This window comes from Pteropus vampyrus, unplaced genomic scaffold (assembly GCF_000151845.1).
Source record: "Pteropus vampyrus isolate Shadow unplaced genomic scaffold, Pvam_2.0 Scaffold100, whole genome shotgun sequence".
Classification (NCBI taxonomy): Eukaryota; Metazoa; Chordata; class Mammalia; order Chiroptera; family Pteropodidae; genus Pteropus; species Pteropus vampyrus.
The window spans coordinates 2,761,683-2,784,446 of NW_011888881.1; the positions used below are offsets into that span (position 1 = coordinate 2,761,683).

Here is a 22,764-nt window from a genome sequence, read left to right on the forward strand (position 1 = left end):
GCTAGGCCACAGAGAAAGCCTCGATAAACTTAAAATAATTAAAATCACATAAAGCAAGTTCTCTAACCACTATGAAAGTAAGTTAGAAATCAGTCACGAGGAAATTTGGGAAAATAAAAAATATGTGGAAGTAAACAGTTCATTCACAAATACCCAATAAGTCAAAGAAGAAACCATGAGAGAAATTAGAAAACACTTTGAGATGAATAAAAATGAAAACACATCAAATCAAAACTAATGGGATGAAGCTAAAACCTTTACTGAAAAGATCTCAAATCAATAGCCTAGCTTACACCTTAAGAAACTAGAAAAAAGGCAAACTAAGCCTAAAACAAGCAGGAGGCAGAGAATATAAATTAGAGCATAAATAAATTAAATAGAGAATAGAAAAACAGAGGAAAAAATGAAAACAAAAGTTGGTTCTTTGAAAAGATCAACAAAATTGACACATTTAGCTAGACCGACCAAGAAAAAAAAAAAGAGACAGAGAAGACTCAAATTACTAAAATTAAGAATGAAAGAAGGGACATTCTTATCAATGTTACAGAACTATAAAGGATTATGAGACTACTATGAATAGATGCATGCCAACAAATTATATAACCTAGATGAGATGGACAAATTCTTAGAAAGATATAAACTGCCGAAATTCATTTAAGAAACAGAAAATTTGAACAGACCTATCGTAAATGAAAAGATCAAATTAGTAAAAAGCTTCGCACAAAGAAAAATACAGGACCAGATGCCTTCACTGGTGTATTCAACCAAAATAATTAAAATTAATGCCAATATTTGTCTTTTTGATTATATCTACTTTCGGTGTGAAGTGGTTGTCTTATTGTGATTTTGATTTGCATTTCCCTAATGACTAATGATGTTGAACATGTTTCATGTGTACTTCTTCAGAGAAATGTCTATTAAAATCCATTATCTATTTTTTTAATTGGGTTGTCTTTTCATTGTTGAATCGTAAGAGTTCTCTATGCATTTTAGACTCAAGCCTTTTATTAGATATATAATTTGCCAATATTTTCTTTCATTCTGTAGGTTTTCTTTCACATTCTTGTTGGCGTCCTCTGGAATGCAAAAGTTTTAAATTCTGATGAAGTCTAACTTACGTATTTTTTATTTTGTTGCTGTGCTTTATCTAAAAACCACTGTTAAACCTAAGGGCATAAAGATATAGTCCTATGTTTTCTTCTTAGAAGTTTACAGGTTAGCCCTTATTTAGGTCTATGTTCCCTTTTGAGTTAATTTTTTATATAGTGTGAGGTAGGGGTATAATTTCATTCTTTTGCACGTAGGTATCAAGTTATCCCAGCACCATTTGTTGAAAAGACTCATCTTTCTCATTGAGCTGTCCTGGCACCATTATTGAAAATCAATCGACACAAACATAAGTTTATTTCTGGATTCTCGATCCACTTCCATTGATCTATATGCCTATCTTTATGCCAGTACCAATCTTGATTACTGTTATTTTGCTGTAAGTTTTGAAACTGAGAAGTGTGAATCCAATAATTTTTTTTAAGATTGTTTGACCATTCTGAGTCCCTTACATTTTCCTATGAATTATGGATCAGATCGTCAATCTCTGCAAAAAGGCAACTGTTCTTGTATCAAACCTGTAGATCACTCTGCGAAGTACTGTCATCTTAATATTAAGTATTCCTATCCATGAACTTGGGGTGTTTTGCCATTTATTTAGGTCTTTTTAAATTTCTTTCCTTAATTTTTAATTCTTTTTGATGCTATTGTAAATGGAACTATTTCTCTTTTTCATTTTGGACTGTTCCTTGCTAGTGAAAAGAAATAGAACTGACTTTTGTATATTGATCATGTATCCTGCAATGTTGCTGAACTTATTACTTCTGATAGTGTTTTCATTGATGCCTTAGGATTTTCTGTACACAAAATCATATCATTTGAAGATATAGTTTTACTTCTTCCTTTCTAATCTGGATGCCTTTTCTTTCTTTCTTGTGCCTAAATGCCCCAGGCAGATCCTCCAATATAATGAATGTAAGTGGTTAGAACAGACATGTTTCTTTTGTTCCTGATCCTAACAGGAAGGCATTCGATTATTCAAATTTTTGTTGTTAAGTATGATGTTAGCTATGGGTTTTTCATAGATGCTCTTTATCAGTTTAAAGAAGTTCTCTTTTATTTATATTTTGTTAAATGATTTTATCATGAAAAATTTGGAGATTTTTTTTAAAAAGCTTTTTCTACATCCTTAAGATACCATGTTTTTGACCTTTATTCTATTTAATGGTGTATTACACTGATTGATTTTCATATGTTAAGCCAACCTTGCATTTCTGTAATAAATCCCACTTGATCATGTGGTGTATAATTTTTTTTAATACATTGCTGGATCACGTTTGCTGGTATTTTGCTCTGGATTTTTGCATTTATGTTCATAAGGGATATTGGTATGTAGTTTGTTTTTCTTGCAATGTCTTTGGTTTTCACAGCAGGGTAATACTGACCTTATAAAATGAGTTGGGAAGTTTTCTTCCTCTTCTGTTTTTTTGAAGAGTTTGTGAATAATTGATATTAATACTTCTTTAAAAATTTGGTAGAATTGATCTATTAAGCCATCTCATCTTGTGCTTTTCTTTGTGGGAGGTTTTAAATTATTAACTTAATCTCATTACTTGTAAGTCTTTTAAGATGGATACAATCAGAGACTGAATTATAGTTTAAAAGTATGAATTTTATGGTATGCAAATTACATCTCAATAATGTTGTCAGCAAGAAAGAACACGTGTACAGAACTCCATATTCAGTGTGGTGGAGTGAACGTGTTTCCCTCATCTCTGTCTTTCCTCAAATTCTCTAAAATAACAGTAGAGCTACAGAAATACATATGCTCACAGAGACAAAGAAACAGAAGAGAATGCAAGAGGTCAATAAATTTTGGAAACTTTCATGGTAACTGATTTAGTATACCTGAAAAAGCTAATAGCCAAGAGCCTTTGGAAGTGATAGCAGCAGGAAACACGAATCTGAGACACTGGAGGTCTCAGCAGGCACCTCTGAGAGACTGCAGTGTGAGGCTAAAAACAGGAGGACTGGTTTATAGTCTTCCTACGATCCCTTCTGCCATCTCATGTTTCCCCACCCTGTCTTAAGACTGAGGACGGCTCTCTGAAGTTGTTGATCACTGAGGATCTGTTCTCAAGGAAACAGCAACAGTTGAGGGCGGAGGTGCCAAGATGAAAACAGGCGGTGACAGAAAGTTTAGCTGCTGAACTGGAAGACTCCCAACCCCTTTTTCCTATTTGGTTCCCCAAATATTGGCGGGCTACTCCATCCGTGAGAAGGGTAAAGGATTCCTCTCTGAGGAAACAGGCAAGTCCAAGAGAAAGGCTGACAGACACAGGAGTCAGGGCATGTTTGGACCAAATGGCCTCTCTTCGACCATGTACAGGGAAGCCTGCTGGAGACAAGCCCTGCACACGCAGAGCTAATCAGCTCCAAAGGACCTCACCTGTAGACACAAACTGACATGCAGGTCTCCACATGTAGGAGGAAAGTCTAACATGAAAGACAGAGACTGACAAGAATGGAAACAGGGCAAGTCTCCAGGGGAAAACGTGACCTGACAGTATGTGACGGATTCCACCATAAGGACAGTTGGAAGAAGAGGTATGTTACAGAGACGACAGAGAAAACAGGAAGTCCTAGCTGGACTTAAAGACCAAAAGAAAACAAAACCAAGCAAATAACAAAGAAGGTAGGAAGTCCTAGCCAGATCTGAAAACCAAAAGAAAATAAAACCAAGCAAGTAACAAAAGAGGCAATTAATCCAGGAAAAAAACAAAAAGTTTATAAGAAAGGAAGTGTCAGAGTACAGCTCTTGGCTCGCCACAGTACTTACCTGGCTGTAATAAAGGAGAGTAGATTACCAAATTAAACGAAAACATGCAAATTATATTGGAAGAATGAGAGGAAGGACATGTATGTGTGAGAAAGGAATAATTCAGGGGAATCATCCTCATTTTCCATGAGAAGAAGAAAATAGGTAATAACTAACAATTAGAATTTTAAAAGTGGCAGCAGAAGCTACTTGAAGAATGGTAGAGTTCAAAGTGGCTGCCTTTGGGGAGCAGTGACTGGACATGGGTCAGGGTGAGCCAGGGAACCACTGCTTTACGTTCTAAGCTTTGCAAAATGCTTTGGCTTTTAAAATTATGTATACATGTTGCTGTGATAAAAATAAACATTTAATTAAAAAGTAAGGGAATGATGCTAGCCTGACCTGAGAATCAGTAGCACGCGTGTGCACGTATGCATACACACACGATGAAAACGGTCTAGAATAGCCAAGGCTGGATTTTCAGGCTCCATAGCCCAGCTCAAGCACTGCTTGACCCAGATGTGAGGTCTGGGCTCTGGCTAACTGTTGGTTCGCTTCAAGGGTTTTCAAGGTCATCTCTCCGAGAAGACAGGCTGGCCTCACTGCAAGAGTTAACGACGACAATTTGCAGAGACCCGTGTCTGTGCAAATTGGAAAGGCAGGCAGGACCAGATACCGGAAGTGACAACTGACACTTATTAATTGATGCAATACGGTTCTTAAAGATCACACAAATGACAAACAGTGCAATGCATTACTCTGAAATGAAAGTGATGGCTCTGAATGAGGTAGAGCATGGACCTAAAGTCTGCAATAGCTCCTTCACCCAGGGATGACCTGAGCAGTATGTTCCAATGCAAAGACACAAGCCCCAGGAGTGTGTCAGCAGCTGACGCCACGTGAGGTTTGGGAATGTTCCCAGGTTCCCCGTCGTCTGGATCCAGAGTCTGGCAGCCAGTGGGCTGTGCTCACTTCTGCTCTCTACAGTTATCTTACATAAATACATTTTAATGAAGGAAAGTTGTCACCATTATTACTATTATAGTTATTAAACAGTGAAGCTTGGTTTGCAGGGGCAAAATCTAAGGTGACTGACTGTAGCGTTTATACGGAAGGAAGCCACCAGTGCGGCTGAGCAGCTTTTCCCAGAGGCACATGGTCACAGGGCTGCTTTCAGTCAGGGAAAACCTGCCAGTGTCACCAGGGTCTGGCTGTATGGGAATATTGTCGGCTTACAGCTTCTGGAAGCCATACAGTCAGCTGTAAAGTGGGGCTGGTGAATCCTGCACCCTTAGCAGCTCTGGTCACCTGCGCTGGCCCTGGCAGGGGAAAGCCCCTGGGGAATCTTAGCCACATGCTTCCCTTCCTAGGTGGAAGGTCAGTCAGTGCTTTTCTGCCCACCTTGAGTTCATCTTTGCTCTGGAAGTTGTCCAGGAGGTGCTGGTAGTGGGTGTCACACATCTGGCGGAGCAGCGAGAGAAGGCAGGACACATACTCACCCTGAGGACCAACCCAAAAAACATTTAGCACAGATAATCACAAGGGCTGTGTTCCCCCAGTCCACAGAGGGCAAGGACAGCAGGAAGGGTCTGAGATGGCCCCAATGATCATGGAAGGGAAGGTGACAACTGAGGCCCTGGGAATAACTTTTCTTTTCTGCTAGGAGAGGGAGTCCTGCTAGGGGAGGCTGGGGAGTTTTAGCAAGACCTCTGCAGTGTGGGTCTAGGTGAAAAACCTTACTCTACAACAAAGAAGCACGGCAAAGTGAGGTGGATATTCCAGTTATTTTCCTAAGAGAGCTTCAGCCACATCGCCCTTTGTCACTCTATGTTGCCAGCGCACTGTACTGAAGTCTAGAGCGGCTACGTGGATCAGAGTGCTTGGCCTTCTCTGGACAGAATTTGGACTTTGTGCCCGTCCTGCTGGGTCCTTCTACAAGGATCTCTCTGGGGACCTCCCAGAGCTTCCATGTGGTTATTGGACCAGGCAGGTGGAATAAACATCAACACAACTGTCTGGAAAGCAGAGAAGTCAAAACTGACCTGAATGAGAAGACGAGCTCCGGCCTTTAAGACAAATAAAATTTAAAGATAAAAACGAGTCTTTAAACTTTCTTCAAGTTCCAACTGGGGTAACATGGAAGAAAACCCTGCCTTAGGGACTCCGAAGCCTTCCACCATCTCACGGCAATTCTTGGCTGGTGGTGGCCGAGCATGGTCTCCTCTTACAGGATGGCCTCCTCAGAAGTCATGGAGGAAAACGACTTCATTTGGACAATTTTCAAATGTTTTTAAACTCATGGGAATTTGACAACAGTTTTTTAGACTCTCAAATCCCTTCTAGACCCACGAAATTATTATGCATATAGTTATGTAAAAATATATACTTGTATGGGAACCTCAGCTTTACCTGAAAAATGGGCATAATAAGTCATAATTCACAGATTTGTTATGAGGATCAGATGAATTAATGCACATAAAACATTTGAGTAAAAAGTCCAGGACATAAAGAAGCGCTCGCTAAACTGTAGTTATTATCTTCATTAAATCTACGTAAATGAATCACTTCGTTAGTATTGCTAAGTGAGCTAAGATTTGTAAAGGGCACAGAGCGGGGTCAGGCCCCCGGTAGCGGGACGGTTACAGGGCGCCAGGGGGATTTTCCACCTCGGCTGAGAGCGCCCTCCGCAGGCGCTCCTCGGGGTGCAGACCCCTCTCTGAGTCCAGCCCGCAGCACAGGCCCGGCTCTGCTCTCCCCGCTCGCCTGCCACGCTGGAGCTTGGCTTGCTCCCAAGAGGGTTTTCTGCGAAGAGATCACTGTAATCTCCTGCCTACCAACTGGAAGACTCGGTGCAATGTGGTCATCACGTTCCGACACGAGGGCTGAGAAGCCCGCTCCCGGTGCCGGAGGCCACCTCTCTGCTCTTCCTGAAGCTGCCCCGGGCTGTTTCTTGTCTCGCAGGACCATGGACAGCACCGCCCGGTACCCCGGTGCAAGTCTATCTACCTCATCACCTTTTTCCTGACACTGGACACTGAGATCCCAACACTATGGGCGAAAGCAACTAATGTGAGGACTCGAGCAAATTCTGAGAAAATCATTCTGCCAGGCACATCATTCCGGAGAGCCTGTTGCTAGAAGGAGCAGTCTATTATTCCTCACCTTCTAACAACATCTCTAGTCCATTCTGCGTTACAGAAAATGACCCGGCTCAAAGGCAAAGACCAGCGAAGGCAGCGCAGGAACGCAGAACGAGACACGCCTCCTGAATCGGCCCTAAGGGAGACCTCACAGAGCACGAAGCCAGAGCTTCTGAGTGGGGACGGAGGCCGGATTCGCGGGGGGAGAGGGCAGCATGCTGACAGCCATGCGGGAAGGGAGGCTGAGACGAGGGCGGTGCGATGGTGAGGTGGGGGTTGGTGAGGAGCCCCGGGTTAGAAAAGAAAGCAAGAAAACCTGAACGTTAGTTACTAACAGTGATCTCGGCTGTGCACTGCGGGCACCGCTGCCCTCTTACCGCCTCCTGAGCGTGCGATTTGCTCATGATGGTGAGCAGAGTCTGCAAGAGCACGTCCAGGAGGCTCTCCACCATCATTTCTACCTCCTCCATGACATCTGCCTCCTGGAGCGAGCAGCAAGAGAGCACACCGTTAGCGCCGGGCCAGGCTGGTGTGCAGCTGGCAGTACTTACTAAGTCGGCCACGTCAGCGCGGTCGCGGCCTCACTAGCCTGCAGTGTCAAGGAGCCTGGGGCGACAGCTCTGACAGGAGGGGAGGAACTCCCGCCGCTGATGCCGCGGCATGATGGCTGGGGCCTTACCCTCACCCAGCATCACCGTGACGCCCACACTTCTGAACATAGGCAGAGGCGTTAATTTCAATACACATGACGAAAGTGAAGGTCCTGAGTTAAAGACTTTCTCTGATTTCCTTAGAAATGTCAGGAGAAAGCATGACATGGCTGACCATTCGCACCACGGGGTGGGGGTGGCACCCTCTCCACTGCTAACGCACGTAGACGGATCCTAGCCTTTCCGAAGATTATTTCCACCATGGGGTGATCTCAGCCTTTGCCAGACCCGAGCGCTGCCCACATGCCTGGTCCCACTTCGAGCTCCTCAGCACCCTTGCTTGTGGTCACTGGTCTACCTGAAGGACTCTGGTCTCAGTGCGTCTTTCCAGGCAGTCGCACAGAAGCAAGAGCAGGCCTCCCCACTAAGGGCTGCTTCCCCGCCACCGGGCTCTGCACGTACGAAGCAGCCATGCTCTCCTCTTATAGACAAGACCTCCCACGTCCAATCTCAAATCCTGTAGCTCGTTTTAATCATCTCACAAAGAGATTCCCACTGCCTCTTCTCCGGACTCTTTATATTACTGGTCCGAATGTCCATCTGTCCATCTGTCCATCTATCCATCAATCCGTCACCCAGCACGTGCCAGTCATTGTTCGAGAACCTGAGTGTACAGAGGTGAACAAGGAAGACAGTATCTCTGCTCTCACGGAGTTTAAATTTCATCCATCCCCTACCCGTCCACTCAATACAGTTGCACCGTGCCCCATTCCACAGGAAGAATTTGAGCAACTGTTGGGGCCAACGTCGTCTTTCTCCTCTGTTGAACCGGCAGGAACACTTCTACTTGTGACATCTCTCCCAGCAGTTGTCAGCAACCACTTGCACCCGACAATAAAACCAGACCATCTCCTTCAGGTTGTAACCTGTTCCCATTCCTCTTCCTCTCTTTCTTTTACCCTTTGATTTTTTTTTTTTTTTAAGCAAAAAGCCGCCTACCCCACAAGTCTGACCTCAGGTTACTAGCAGCGTGTTGCCTCTGAGGCCTGGTGGGAAGGAGAGCTGCCAACCCTGCCTGGAGCCAAGAGCAAACAATAGGGCCACTACAGCCGTCACAGCCACTCTGCCAAGCCGGGCCCCAACCCCAGATGGTCTGTTAAGTCTGGACACCAGAGCACCCTCCTGGGTCCCTGTATCCTGCGCAAACCAAGCATACTCTCTTTTTGGCACCTGTCCTGCTCCACGTGGATAGCCCAACCTCGTAGGTTCTTATCACCTGGCTACTGGCCTTCAGTTTAAATGTACTTGAAATTTTCTTCTCTAGAAAGCTTATTTCAACTTAATGAGGTAGTATTATTAAAAAACTCGTTCTTGTTCCTAATTTCTTTATACCCTCCTACAGTTTCTACATTTTCTATAAGAAATATGCATGTCTTCTACTGTCATAAATATATTTAATGAATATCATTAAAATAATGTCCTACCCTTATCCACACCTGATACATGTCTTTCCTCTCCTCCTTCTGGTCACAGATCTTTTTTTAAAAGAAAATGTAAAGAAGAAAGAAAACAGGCGGAAGCACTACTGGTTGAAATCTCACTCCTAAAGCACAATTCTACCATGCCATGGGGCTCGGAGCGCTTGTGGGCAGCAGTTCTCTCTCCTACGTCCTGCCCTCATCTGGCACAGTACAGGAATGCCATATGGGTGGAATCGAGCTGCCAGGAAACTGACAGAAAAGTCTGAATGAGCAAGCTGCCTCTCAGCCCGCCTGGCTCCCTGTCCTCGTGCCCAAGCACCCTCAGGACACTCCCAGGAATGCAGAATTAACACCTTTTGGTAGAAGCAGAGCATGGCACAGGATTGGGCTTTTTGGTACTATAGATAACTACATTTCTGGGTGGCTTTATCGTAGCAAAACTTTTAAAAATAGCAACACTGTGTTGTGTTGAGAAGCCTGCTGGGCACACACAGGCCTCCATTCACTCAGGCACCTTCCTGTCACTGATGAAAGCTTCTCTGACAGAGAAGTGTACAAAGCCATCTTTGTTGCTCTGCCTCTAGCTTAAGTAACACAAGACTGGGGCAGAGCTGCGGGGGCCGGAGTGGGTACGGGGCCACTACCAGAGAGCTGGTCTTGACGATGGAGAAGATGCTGCCAAGAATCCCTGAGCAGATGAGCAGCTCTTTCTGCTGCCGCAGGTGGAGGTGAATATGGTGGAGAACCACAGGAAGCAGGATGCGGCGGGATTCTGGGAGAGAAAACACAAAGAGGAAGAAGCCCTCCAGAGGAGGACTAACTGCCTCGGGAAGCCAGTGGCACTGTGGGACTCAGCTGGTCTGAAGCAGGTGGGGCTGAGACCGAAGCCAAGCTGGAGGCCACCCCGCTCCCTTCTGTGGGCCCAGAAGCCTGCTTCCTGGGCATTATAAGACACCCACAGCATTATCCTTCCATCTCTCTTTCCTTCCTTCTCATTTCGAGCCTTAGTATCTAGGGCATTTTGTGGGAGATGAACGCTAGGACGTTGCATCCAAACGAAATCTCTTTAAGGACCAGACTCCAAATGAAAAGCTTAGCCTACAGTGAAAATACCACTTAAATGACACACATGGTTCTATGAGCTGCACTGATTGAACCTGCACACTTAATATGGATTACAAATGGTCCCTCTTCAAGATGCCCTAGCTGGGTGGCCAGGTCCTTCCGCCCCCTCCCCCCAGCCCCTGTTTCCTTTGTGGCAGCCATTAGGCCTGCCTCATTTTCCCCTCTAGATGTGTCCGCAGCAAGGAATAGAACAGCAGCTGGACTTTTGTCTTCTCAGAAGCCTTTGATAATTAGCTGACCCTTATTGTCAATTCTGCATTTCTTATCTCCTCAATGTTACCAAAATGGCACTGTCACCAGGAGGTGACTCTGTTTAGAACCCTGAATTCAGGAAGGCTGAATCCGGAGTTCAAGCTACTTTATTAACTCACTCCAAGACCTTAGGCAGGTTGATTCCTCCTCTGGGCTTGGTATTCCCCATCTGTAGAATAAGGTGCTAACGGCCTCGTCTGCATTTACTCACAGGTGTGGTAAGAAGGCAAAGTGAACACAAGTGTAAGCATGAGTCTGGCAGCCTGCAGCCACCTCCAGACCTGGCCAGCACGATGCAGTCAGATCACTAGTGACACAAACCAGCCATGGCATTTGGGATTTATTGTTCATATTTGACCACAGTTAAGTGTTTCAGATAAAATTCAGAAAGAAAATCTTTCTCAGCTGAAGACTAATCATACGACACATGAGAGATTTTGGAACTACCTTGTCAAATACTTAGAATATGTTCTAATAAAATGGATCGATAGCTATTCTATGTTTAAAAAGATGCTTGGCCGAAAGAGAAGTTCATAGTATATTTTGCAGACCAAAATATCAACATAGCAGGATTTGTAACAATCACCAGCTGCCTGTAGACGAAATAGTAAGTAGTCTGTTACTAGAATCTGCTGAAAGAGAGATCAGTGTGTTCCAAGAACATACGTGCTGGATAAAGGACACCACTGGTAAAAACCCTCCCGCTTTAGGGAAGATGCTGCAGTTCGGGCATTCAAGGAGAAATACAGACGAAAATGTGCTGGGCTTGTCATTTCAAAACCCAATTACATAGTTCCACTGCCACATAAAGTTTATTTAAGAATAATCTGCCTCACGTAATTATGGGAAGCAGCAAATGCATGTAAAAATATTAGAAATAAAGTCTGTCAGTGAGAGTAGTCTGCTCTCCCCTACCCAGACATTCAGAAAGCATCTTTTCAAAGCAGTGCACAAACTGAGCGTGGGCAATGGCCTCCGTGGTGGTGTATCCAAACCACTGCTAAAAGCTTCATTCCTGGGCTGCCGAAGGAAGGAGTGTTTACTGTAAACAGTTACTGGCAGACGAAAGCTGATTTTCGTGGTGGCAGCTGTACCATCAATGATACCTCACGCTGGCAGAATTCAGTTAAAGAGAATATCCGTTTAGCACTGCAAATGCGTGTAGCGCCAGGCTGAGAAATTATTGTTGTTACTTCAAAAGTCAAACTTGAAAACTTTTTCTACCAAAACTTCTAATAGTAATTGTTTTGCTAGATTTATTCCTGTGCCCTAGGAAATTATTCTACAATAGTGATATGATATTTCACTTAAAGAATCAGGCTCATGTGGAGCATCTGGTACCACCGCAGGCTGGTCCCGTTCAATGTGGTTTCAGGGTTGAATCGGAGGTTCTCTCTGAAAGGCTGTCCTGACCTCTCCGGCAGGGGGGAGGGTTCCCTGCCCATCTCTGACTAATCCTTAGAGGCTCTTTCAAAGAGAAGAGGAGCAATCTATCTGACCGGTGAGACGAGGAACCAACAAAGCAGGTGGGTCCTCAGGGTGTCCCCTCAGGGTCTCCCACTTCTTTGACTCTCCTTATCCCCTCGGGCTAGACCTTCCTCTCTGGCTCCCCCTCCTTTCCCTCTGCTGGGGGTGTGGCAGGCCCCATTTTTGGCAGCTGGCTAGACCTGTGGGACTGCACATTGCTCTGCAGGCCGCCCCATGCGTGCCCGTATGAATACACTGTGAGTAAGGCAGCAGGCCTAGGTCCTGGCTGCATCCTCTAACACAGTTTACCAAAAATCCTCTGCATTTTAAAGGCTACTGGCTTCTTGCATGATGACTGATAAACCCGATCTTTTGATTACCTCTTGGCTAACATCCTGAAAAGGAGGAAAGGTGAATCTGACTCTCACCCCAACTTGAGTTACCTGGGAAAGAAAACAGGCGGCTGTCCACAGTCCTGGCGATGGACTGCAGCTTCACCACATCCATCGACTGCCCGATGTGGACAGTGCTGGGCATGCTTCCCAGGGTCCCTCTCACAAACTCTGCCACCTCCTGCACGGTGAACATCTGCAGCAGCTCATCAAAGATGGTTGGGAAGGAATTGAGGAGTGCAGCCTGCAGAAGCAAGTGAAGCCGTGGTTAGCTCAGGTGTGTGTCCATCTTGTGAGCTCAGACAAAGATACAAGGTGGTGAGAGGCTGAAGGCTTTGCCGCAGCCCTGCCTGCGGTGGGTTCTTCCCTGGCCTCTGACTCCACCCGCCCCTGCGGCACTCTTGGGACACAGAGCAGGGAGGAATGAGGGAATGAGAGAATGAGGGAATCGAAACAAGGGAACTGACTGGGGCCCGGGCCACTTGTGGCTTTCATAACTTGCCAAGGCTTCTGCTGGCAAGAGGAAGGAATATAGAGAGAAATCAGTTCAACATGCCTTAATATCCATAGCTGTTTTTGCTCATAAAATGGATTTAAAGTTTTTTGTCTATCTCTATGCACAAGCTCTTGACTTTCCAATTTTGGTCCAAAACTCAAGCCAAGGGCTTCTCAAAGAGAGCATGGCAGAGAGAGCTGAGCACCTCCAAGCAGCACTAGCTGCACTCTGCTCAGAGCCCTGCAGCCAGCGATCCAGCTGAGAGCTGGACCATTTTCCCTGGATAGAGACATTTATTTGAAACCATGAAATCTGATGCCTGGTGGTCTCTGGGGTAAATCCAAGGGATGGAGAATGTGTGGATTTAGTCAGCCATGACCTCTTAAGGTCTTTCAATGATGCTGGCATAGCATTCAGCCACCTGGATGGCCCAGGAGTGTGTGTGCTTGGAGACACCTAGGGGCTCCGCTCTGGTAGTAGGCCCATGAGGTGGCCCCTTGAGGACAATCTGATAATAATTCCAGAGCCTTTGGGAGGCAGAGAAGTATAAGAGAAAGAGAATGAGTTTTGGAATTAAGACAGACATGATTTCAAATTCCAGCTTTACCACTTATCTGCCACAGAACCTCGGGCGAGTTACAGCCTAATCCTCAGTTTTCTCATCTATGAAGTGGGGACGATGCTATACTCTCCTGCCATTAGCATGTGGAATAAAATTAGGCACATAAAGTTCGTGTCCAGTGGAGTGCCTGGCACAGGGCCTTCACTGCATGTTGGTTCTCACTCTTCTCTCTCGTCTACATGGAAGCAGCGTGAGGGAGGCTTTCTCCACTTCTCAGTCCTCTCACACTATTAACCCAAGATCTGCAAAGGGAAACGCGTGTTGCCGTGAGACGAGAAGGTGAGAGCGCGCTCTTCCAAAGCGGCCGGGGAGGGAGGGGGGTGTTTTTCTTGATGGCTTCATCAGGCACTAGACACTGGCTCAGACTGAGTGGAAAATGGATGCCATAGGGAAACAGGTCTGTCATACTGCCGGCTATGCTCAGGCCAGGCCGTAGCACAGGACTTATGTGAATTCTATCTGAAGATTTATAACTTCCTGGGATATCAAGAAGGTTACTTCGCAGTTATTAGAATTAGCACAAAAACATTATCATAAGCAGCTGGATAAAAAAGACAAAGGGGGGGAAAAGCAGACACCTCATAATCAACAACAAACAGTAGCTGATTTGCTCTCCTAAATAATTAAATTTCCTACACTTAGGCACCAGGACATAAAGACACTTGCACCCTACTCTCTCTCAGTGGTCAGAATCAAAGACAGAAAATCTGCCTGAATACACTTGGTGAGACTTCTGAAACTCATGAAACGTGAGCCTGGCACCAGAGAAGCAGGTCCGATCCTGACTCAAGTCTGAGCTGAGACTAGATCTCAACTATTTCCTGGTGTGGTAGGAGTGTACTGTTGCTTACAGGGCATCGCAGAGTTCTCAGAATGCGCATCTGCCTTGCTCTGCCTGCTACCTCTGAATCCGCACCCACGGTCCCCCCCCCCACCCACCGCCCTCCCGTTTCTCTGCAGGCCACAGGCAGGAGTCCTGGGCCTCTGCTGGCAGGAACAGATGGGCTGGGGGAGGGAAGGGAAGAGGAAGACGAGTTGTTTGGGTACTTAGGAGGAGGCACCATGGAAGGAGCCTTTCTATGAAGGCGCCTGGCAACCTTGCAGAATTCCCACTTGTTATAGAGTCTAGCTCCCAATTACTTAGCCGTCCTCTGGGCCAAGTGGCCTAAAAGCAAATGGCCACGAAGGGCAACACGGAGTCAAGTGGAAAACAAAAGACAGACTGTTCTAATCGTAAATGAGACATTGATAAAGACATTTGCCCTCCTGACAGTCCTGGCGGTGACTGAATGAATGGACATGAGAGAGGTTATCTGGTCTTTGGTGGCGGTTTTGATGTAATAATTGGCTTCAAAAAATCTGAGAAGTGCAATCCATTAGATATAATTTTGACATTTACTTATAAGAGAAAATAACCCCTTGTGACTAGGGCAATGGCAATATCCTTGATCTTTGCTAGGGCGAGGTTGCATGGAAAAGGTAATAGATTAGCTGACTGACATTTTTAATACAAGAAAGCAAATTTCCTTCCTACACTGATATTTCTAATAGAATCTAATCCTAATTCTTGACCAAAGTTTTCTACTTATTTCGACTGTTTTCCAACCTATTTCAAACTAAACTGCTGGAATGGACAAGTACTAATCTAAAGTTTTTTTAAATTAACACAGTAACTAGGGGATGAAAGTCTCTACACATTCTGAACATCCTCCGTAAATACGATCTTCATCAACGACTAAAGTATGGTAGCTAAACACATCTGGCCTAAAGAAGGATCCTGAGAACAAAGATGGGCCTCTCCTTGGCCATAAAGCCACGGGGCCATTTTATATTTGGTGGCTGGGGCACAGCTAGCTTTGAAGTAAAAGCAGCCTTTTGTTCTATTAGGTATTTCCTTGTACATCAACCTTTACCCAACACACGGGAGCCTGGCAGGGCTTCTTCGACTCTGGAAGCCAGAGGACAAAGAAACCACCTGCTAAGACAGACAAGAATCCAGCAGCACGACTCCCCGGCAGCTGACAGACCTGCGTGAACAGGAGTGTTTCCGAGTTTCTGCTGTCCAGACTGAGCACAAACCGAATGGACTGGAAAAGTTCTTGGATGCTCGACCGGAACTGCTCCTCTTCCATCCCACAGGTAGCTCGTGAGTACAGGATCCTTGACTGCACGATGAACTTGAAAAGGTACTCCAAGGCCTGGAGATGTGGGAGAAAAAGGGATAGAAACGTGTTAACAATGGCCAGGAACTAACAGAGCAGGGAACGAAGGGCAAAGTAACAGCAAATTACACACGAAAATCAGGTGATGGGCAATTCCAACTGCGGAGACATGCACTTTACTTTTAAAAACTTTTCTCTAAGTCCAAAGGTCACTGAGCAGCAGTGACCTTACCGAGAGAACCATCAAATTCCTTCATAACTGTTTTTTGAGATTCTGGAATTGAGGAACCACAGACTGTCATGGAAACAGTCGAATCCAAGAACATAGAGGATCCAAAAAAAAAAAAATCAGTTTCTCTGCATTTTTTTTTCAAGTCTGGAAATAAGCCCCTCCAAAGGCAATGCTGTAAGAACTTCTCTTGAATTTATTCCAAGAGTCCTATAAGGAGTCGTCTGTATCTTCGAGAGAGAGCCGGGGGCCTCGCAAGGCCAGCCCTCTCATGGGGGTGGAGGCTGGGCCAAACTTGTCCCAGGCTGTATAGCAGCTGGTGGATGTGACACACCCACTCCCCAACCTTCTTCCAGACCAGGCCACCTGCCACAAACAGTTCATGAACAGCCTCCAGAACACGCTTTGGTTTGATTCTGAGGGGTTCCTGCAGCTTGACCCATGCTCGTGAGCAGAGTAACTCTCTTTCAAAAGAACAGATTCGAGATCCAAGACTGTGCTTTCTAATCAAAAAAATGGCACATGCTTCCCTGACACTGGGAAGGCAGAGACATTTAGGAGAAACTTATCCAAGGATGAAACAAATGGAGCTCAGTTACTTGAAATATATAACAGGGAACAATTCCCAAGCTACCTTTCATGAAGGTTCGGCAAAGTAAAACTGGTGTGTGCATGTGTGCGTGTGTGCGTGTGTGTGTGTGTGTGTCCCACACAAAAGGCAGTTGGCACCAGAGAATGGCTGGTTCAGAAAAATGTGTCTTCCAAGGTTTGCACCAGACGCATGTGGACGAAGTTTCAGCGTGCGGCCTCATCTCCACTAAAGCTACAGCCTCCATTCCAGCAGCCTTTTAACACCTGGTCTGGAGAGAACCTGGAAAGCCTGCGCTCCATATTCTAATTTTAAAAGGGCAAATGTTTCCTCATCACCAGTTTTTTCAGTTTGAAACACCTACCACGAGAGATGTATTGAGTGGCTTGAAACAATCACTAGCTTTGGACTGAGAAGCAGAACCAGACGACAAAGTCACTTGCACGTTCTGGGCACGAGGGCTTAGTTCCACCACGAAGTTCTAAAACACAGACACTGCGCAGGGGAGCACAAGGCGGTGTCAGAGACGGCCCTTCGAAAACTGGGGTGCGGGCATGGAAAACAAGCCCACTTCCAGCCATCCATCACCCATCCCTGTTCCCCATTCCTCCTGATTTTTAAGATCAGCATCAGCTTGGCCGGGACCGCCTCAGGCAGAAACGACTGCGGAAGGAGAAGAGGGCAGACAATGGAGTCGAGGTGAGGGGTGGACTCTATGGAAATCGTTCAAAGTTCAAGGGTGCTCCTGACCCTGTGCGGAGACAATGAACTGTGGCTGAGAAGGAGCTCAAAAGCCATCCTCAAACCCGCCAAGGACACCACCAAAGGTCATTCATGAGGGAACAAATAACAGATCCAAGTAAGAAAATAAAAGACTGTTTATTTTTATCTTCTTTAGTGGTAGAACTCCCTTGGAAAGGTCATGACTCAGAAAGTGAAAGGTAGAGGTGGGAGGAGAATGGCAAGATGTAGTGAATCAGAGTAATGAAGAAGAGGGGGTTTCCTGGTCCACGCTGTGTTATGCCAGAAGGAGAGGCGCCTGGCCAGGAGCACACACGTCCTGTCACAAAGGATGGCCACAGGATCGCATGGAGACTTACTGGCTTGGTCAAGAGGATTTGTAAACTGACCTGGACGAAGATGGGCAAAGGGCCTGATAAAACCGTCGAACTGGATGCATTTGTGTTGGATGTCACTCGATCAAGTTTGAAATGGTAAGAACAAGTGTGGAAATACCTCGGAGAAGCGCTCCCCCCAATGCAGCTCCCCCTTCTCCCCACCCAAGCCCATCTTCTCCAGGAACTCTGCGCTTCCGTAAGTGACCCTGCCAGCAACCCAGCTGATCTCGCCAGACCCCTGAACCAGCCTCTGTTCTTCCTTTGTCGCCTCCCACACCTAACCTAACATTTGAAAGCCCGTTTTAGCCACATCAGCCGCTTTTTGGTTGTTTGAAAACTCAAGCTCTTTCCCATGCAGGCTTTTTAAACACGCTGTTTCCTTCACCTGAAATGCTCGTCCCCAGCTCCCAACACGGATTTCAGCCTAGAGGTCATGTCCTCAGAGCAGCTTTCCCTAAAACCTGGATCTGAAGGAAATCTGCCTCTCCAGCTACTCTCCCCCTGGCTTATTTCCTGGTTTATTTCCTTCACAGTACTCATCAAGTTTTTTATGCCCACTAACTTTGTGTATTTATCCGTTTCATGTGTTTATTGTCTGTCTTTCCCCCACTTGAATGGAAGTGCTATGAAGGCCTAGCTTTTTCTGCTTGGGCCCCTGCTGAATCCCATGGGGCTAATACAGTGCCTGACACAAGGCAGGTATCAAGCAATATTAACTAAATAAATGACTGAACGATTCTTTTTTTTTTTTTTTTTTTACACCTACAGCACCTGGTCTTCCTAGGTGGTCTCCCATCCAAGTACTAACCAGGCCCGACCCTGCTTAGCTTCTGAGATCAGGCGGGATCGGGCGTGTTCAGGGTGGCATGGCCGTAGACTTGAATGAACAGTTCTTAAGAGAAAACAACTTACTTTGTGATGCCTTCTCCAGTACCCTTAAGCAATTAATTTATGGACTCACATAAAACCTTTTGCATTTAACTCAACCTTTACCTGCTTAGATAGTACACGCGGCAGCTGACAGATGCTGGGGTTCAGAGAAGAAGATAGCCCAGGCCTGGCCCTCACATCACACGCAGGACCCTGCTCTGCACCGTGTTTGTGCGTACTTCCCCTTGGGACACTGGGATGAGTCCTTCAAGGGGAGAGGCCTGTCTTGGTCCTCTTCGCATCTCAGCACCCACGACAGGTGCTGACTGCTCCGTACACATATACTGTATGAAGGAGGCCAGAAATGGGACTTGTGGCTTTAGATTTTTATAGGATGTGCAGAGAAGTAGGAGAAACACAGATCTATGATTTCATTTTGCCTCTTCGATCTGATGCTGCTTAGGGAAACATTTGTTTTGCTTGTTACCACGTGGACAAGAATAACAAAATCACAGGCCCAGTGGTACTTAGAACAGATGATGTAATATTAAGAGGACAGAGAAAAAGCAGAATTACTTTGCTGCCATTCTCCTTCTATTGCTAACTGAAAAGGGTTGGGAAGACATGGTTAAAAAGCAATTAAAACAGAGTAACTCAAGAATAAGAAAAGACAGAGGCAGAAAGGAAGAAAGTATGGACTTACTTTAAGTGTCTTCAAATAGCTGTCTGGAGAACTATTGAGCAAAAGAGGGATCAACATTCTCATAGGTTGTTCTCTACTGCAGAAACAGCAGCCATGAAAAGAATTTACCAGAAAGTGAAGTTAACTCATAATGAGGATGGTCTCCTATAAACGGGAGCTGCTCAACATATAAAGGGCTGCCTTGTCATGGAACCTGTCTAAGCAAGGTCATTGCCATGGGGGTACCCTTGGTTCCTCCAAAGGTCAAGGTTTTAAGATTATCTTCTTCTCAACATATCCACGCAGCATTCTGGGGCATCCACGCAGCTCTTTTTTATTTGAAGCCATTCCAAAAATCAATGTTTAGTAACTATTGTAGAAAAAAAGTATCAGAAGATTTTAATTTTGATTAATGATGCCACCAACACTGGCTCAGAAGGAGTATGATCGATCCATTAGCCAATGGAAGCAGAGGCCAATGCTGTTGGCAGAACCCAGAGAGGATGGCCAGGAGCCGTGTGCACGCCTCCCTCCTGCTAACATAACATCATCAGGAATAAGCATCTTCTGGCGCAAAATCGAGGTGAAGGGAGGGGAGTTATGTGGTCCGAAGTGTCCTGAAAGCAGGCCAGTGTACTGGGATGTCTCCGCTTGTCCTGCACACTGTACCTCTGGGATTACTCACAAGTGACAAGCAGGGGCGGGCCATTTGCATACAGCGAGCTCAGTACGTTACCCGCATGGCTTCTTGAATGTGGTCCTGCCGAATCAGTTCTGCTGAGCAGTCCATGTACCACTTCAGACAGCGGATGAGCTCCCTGGGAAAGAGAACAGTTCCAGAAACCCCACTTTACTGCACAAGCAATGCAGCCTGAAATGTTTTCTTCCCTGAATCAGCCACATAGAAAATAATATCCCACTGATGAGCTAGAATGGAGTGATGGCTCCATTACAGCTGTGGACTCTTTGGATCATCTGAGACCAGACGACGCTCTCTGTCCATAAAGAGCTGCCGCATTTTAATTAGCAAGTACAATCCCTCTTCACTACTCTCCCTAACACATGTTTCTTCTTTGATTACAAGAAAGTTTTCCCAAAGTCTTGGACCATACGTGTATTTTTGCTTTGTCTAAAATTGCTATGTCCCAATGCCACACAACGGCTCGTCAATGGTAGACCCTGAAAAAGGCATAGAGTCCCGTGTGCCACCCTGCCCTCCACTCGACCCACATCCAATTTATTTCCTTAGGACCAAGTCCCCTGAGTGACATGAGATTACAGGGTCAGAAGGCCTATATGTTTACATGGCAATAGAGCACAGAGGTCAAGAGTATAGGCCCTGGCCAGACAGGAGGGTTCACATCTGGAGCCTATCGGTTTCTAGTTCTGTGTCTTTGGGCAAGTTATTTGATCCCTATGTGCCTCGTTCTCTTCATTTAAAACATGGAGGAAACAACAGCACATCTCAAAGTTATTGGGAATACTAATGAGATGACACCTGTAAAACACACAGCATAGTGCCTGCTCTCCACAGTAACATCGAAGTGTCAGAGTTACAGTGACCCTACAGCCTCACCACCCTTGGGTTTTGTTTTCGAAAACTGTGCTAATTCCATAAAAGAAAATGGTGACTTTTTAAAAACTGCTTTAATGATTTTAGAAAACCTGTGTTTCCCATATTTACTATTTATATTATCTTTCATCGACTATCTTATTATTTCTTTGACATTTACTTGTGTGTTCTATTTAGCTGTTTACATGTTTCTCATGAAAAAGGCAGACTTCTTTATAACAGCTTTGCCATCATCTCTTTTTTTTTTTTTCTGGAGACAATTGGGAAATTTTAATGTAGTCTGGACATTAGATGATATTATGAAATTTTTTTTCTTTTTTTTTTTAACATTTTATTATTTTTATTTTTCCCCCTCCCCGCTCTCCCTTCCCCTCTGGTAACCACTAGTCTATTGTCCATGTGTCATCATTTCTTAGAAGGAAAAAGGAAAAGTATGACAGCTATGTAAGAAACTATGGTTTAAAATGTCGGCTGAAAGCCAACGGCTAACATCACTCAGTGGTGCAAGACTGTGAGCTGCTCCTCTAAGATCAGGAACAAGGCACGGATGCCTGCTTCCTGCCACTTCTATTCAACATGGTATTGAAAGAGTCTACAGGCAAGAAAAAACAATAAAAGGCATCCATATTGCAAAGGAAGACGTGAAATTATCTTTGTTTGCAGCTGACATGATCTTATATGTAGAAAAACCTAAGGATTCTACAAAACTTAACTTTTAGAACTAATCAATGAATTCAGCAAAGTTGTAGGATATAAAGTCAATACTCAAAAATCAGTTGCATGTCTATGCACTAACAATGAGCAATCCAAAAAGGAAATTAAGGGAAAACTCCATATAAGGTAGCATCAAAAAAGAATAAAATACTTAGAAATAAACTTAATCAAGGAGGTGAAAGACTTGTACTCTGAAAACTACAAAACACTGTAGGAAGACCATAAAGAAGATATTAATAAATGGAAACACTACCTGAAGTGAACTACAGATTTGATGCACTCTCTATTAAAATCTCAATGACATTATTTGCAGAAATAGAAAAATCCATTCTAAAGTTCATATAGAATCCAAGGGATCCCAAAGAACCAAAACAATCTTGAAAAAGAAGTTAGAAAAATCACACTTCCTGATTTCAAAACTTACTACAGAAGTTACAGTAATCAAAAGTGTGATACTGACATAAAGACAGACATATAAAAATAGCCCAGAAATAAACTCTTGCATATATGGTCGAATTATTTCAACAAGGGTGCCAGGACCATTCAATGGGGGAAAGAATAGTCTGTTCAACGAATTATATTGGAAAAACAGGCTATCTATGTGCAAAAAAATGAAGTTGGACTCATGTTACACAATCAACAAAAATTAACTCAAAATGAATCAAAGGCCTAACTGTAAGAGTTAAAAGTATAAAACACTTAGACAAAAACAGGGGAAAAGCTTAAGTTACACTGAATTTAGCAATGGCTTTTTAGATATGACATCAAAAGCACAGGAAACGAAATAAAAAAGTAGATAAACTGGACTACATCAAATTGAAATCTGTGCATCAAAGGGCACCACCAACAGAGTGAAAGGCGACAGGGGAAAATATTCGCAAATCGTATACCTGACAAGAGGTTAATATCCAAAAAATATGAAGAACTCTGACAGCTCAACAACAAAAACCAAACAACTTGATTCAAAAATGGGCAAAGTGCCTGAACAGATTTTTCTCCAAAGAAGATACACAAATGGTCAATAAGCACATGAAGAGATGCCACATCACTAATCATTAGGAGAATGCAAATGAAAACTACAACGAGATACCACCTCAAACCCTTTAGAAAGGCTACTATAAAAAAAAAAACTCCCCCAAACAGAAAACAAAACAAAACAGAAAATAACAAGTGTTGGTGAGGATATGGAGAGTTGAAGCCCTCGTGCACTGTAATGGAAATGTAAAATGGTGCATCCACTGTGCAAAACAGTATGGTGATTCCTCAAAAAATTAAAAATAGAATTGTCATATGATCCAGCTATTCCATTTCCAGATACACATCCAAAAGAACTGAAA

At 44.5% G+C, this 22,764-nt stretch overlaps 1 protein-coding gene and 1 non-coding gene across 2 annotated transcripts in view; both read right to left on the reverse strand.

Annotated features, from left to right (window-relative positions):
• The window catches only part of DOCK3 (dedicator of cytokinesis 3), a 285,004-nt gene that overhangs the window by 58,070 nt on the left and 204,170 nt on the right, over positions 1–22,764 (reverse strand). Inside the window, exons 20-25 of the mRNA XM_011364750.2 lie at positions 19,877–19,958; positions 15,518–15,688; positions 12,424–12,616; positions 9,781–9,908; positions 7,341–7,487; positions 5,267–5,365 (exon numbers count right to left, since the gene is read on the reverse strand). Of these exons, the coding sequence (XP_011363052.1) occupies positions 5,267–5,365; positions 7,341–7,487; positions 9,781–9,908; positions 12,424–12,616; positions 15,518–15,688; positions 19,877–19,958 (820 nt within the window). The remainder of the gene's footprint in view (positions 1–5,266; positions 5,366–7,340; positions 7,488–9,780; positions 9,909–12,423; positions 12,617–15,517; positions 15,689–19,876; positions 19,959–22,764) is intronic.
• On the reverse strand, positions 18,348–18,466 carry LOC111742771. The gene has a single exon (XR_002781461.1). It is a non-coding gene; the product is annotated as a 5S ribosomal RNA (ribosomal RNA).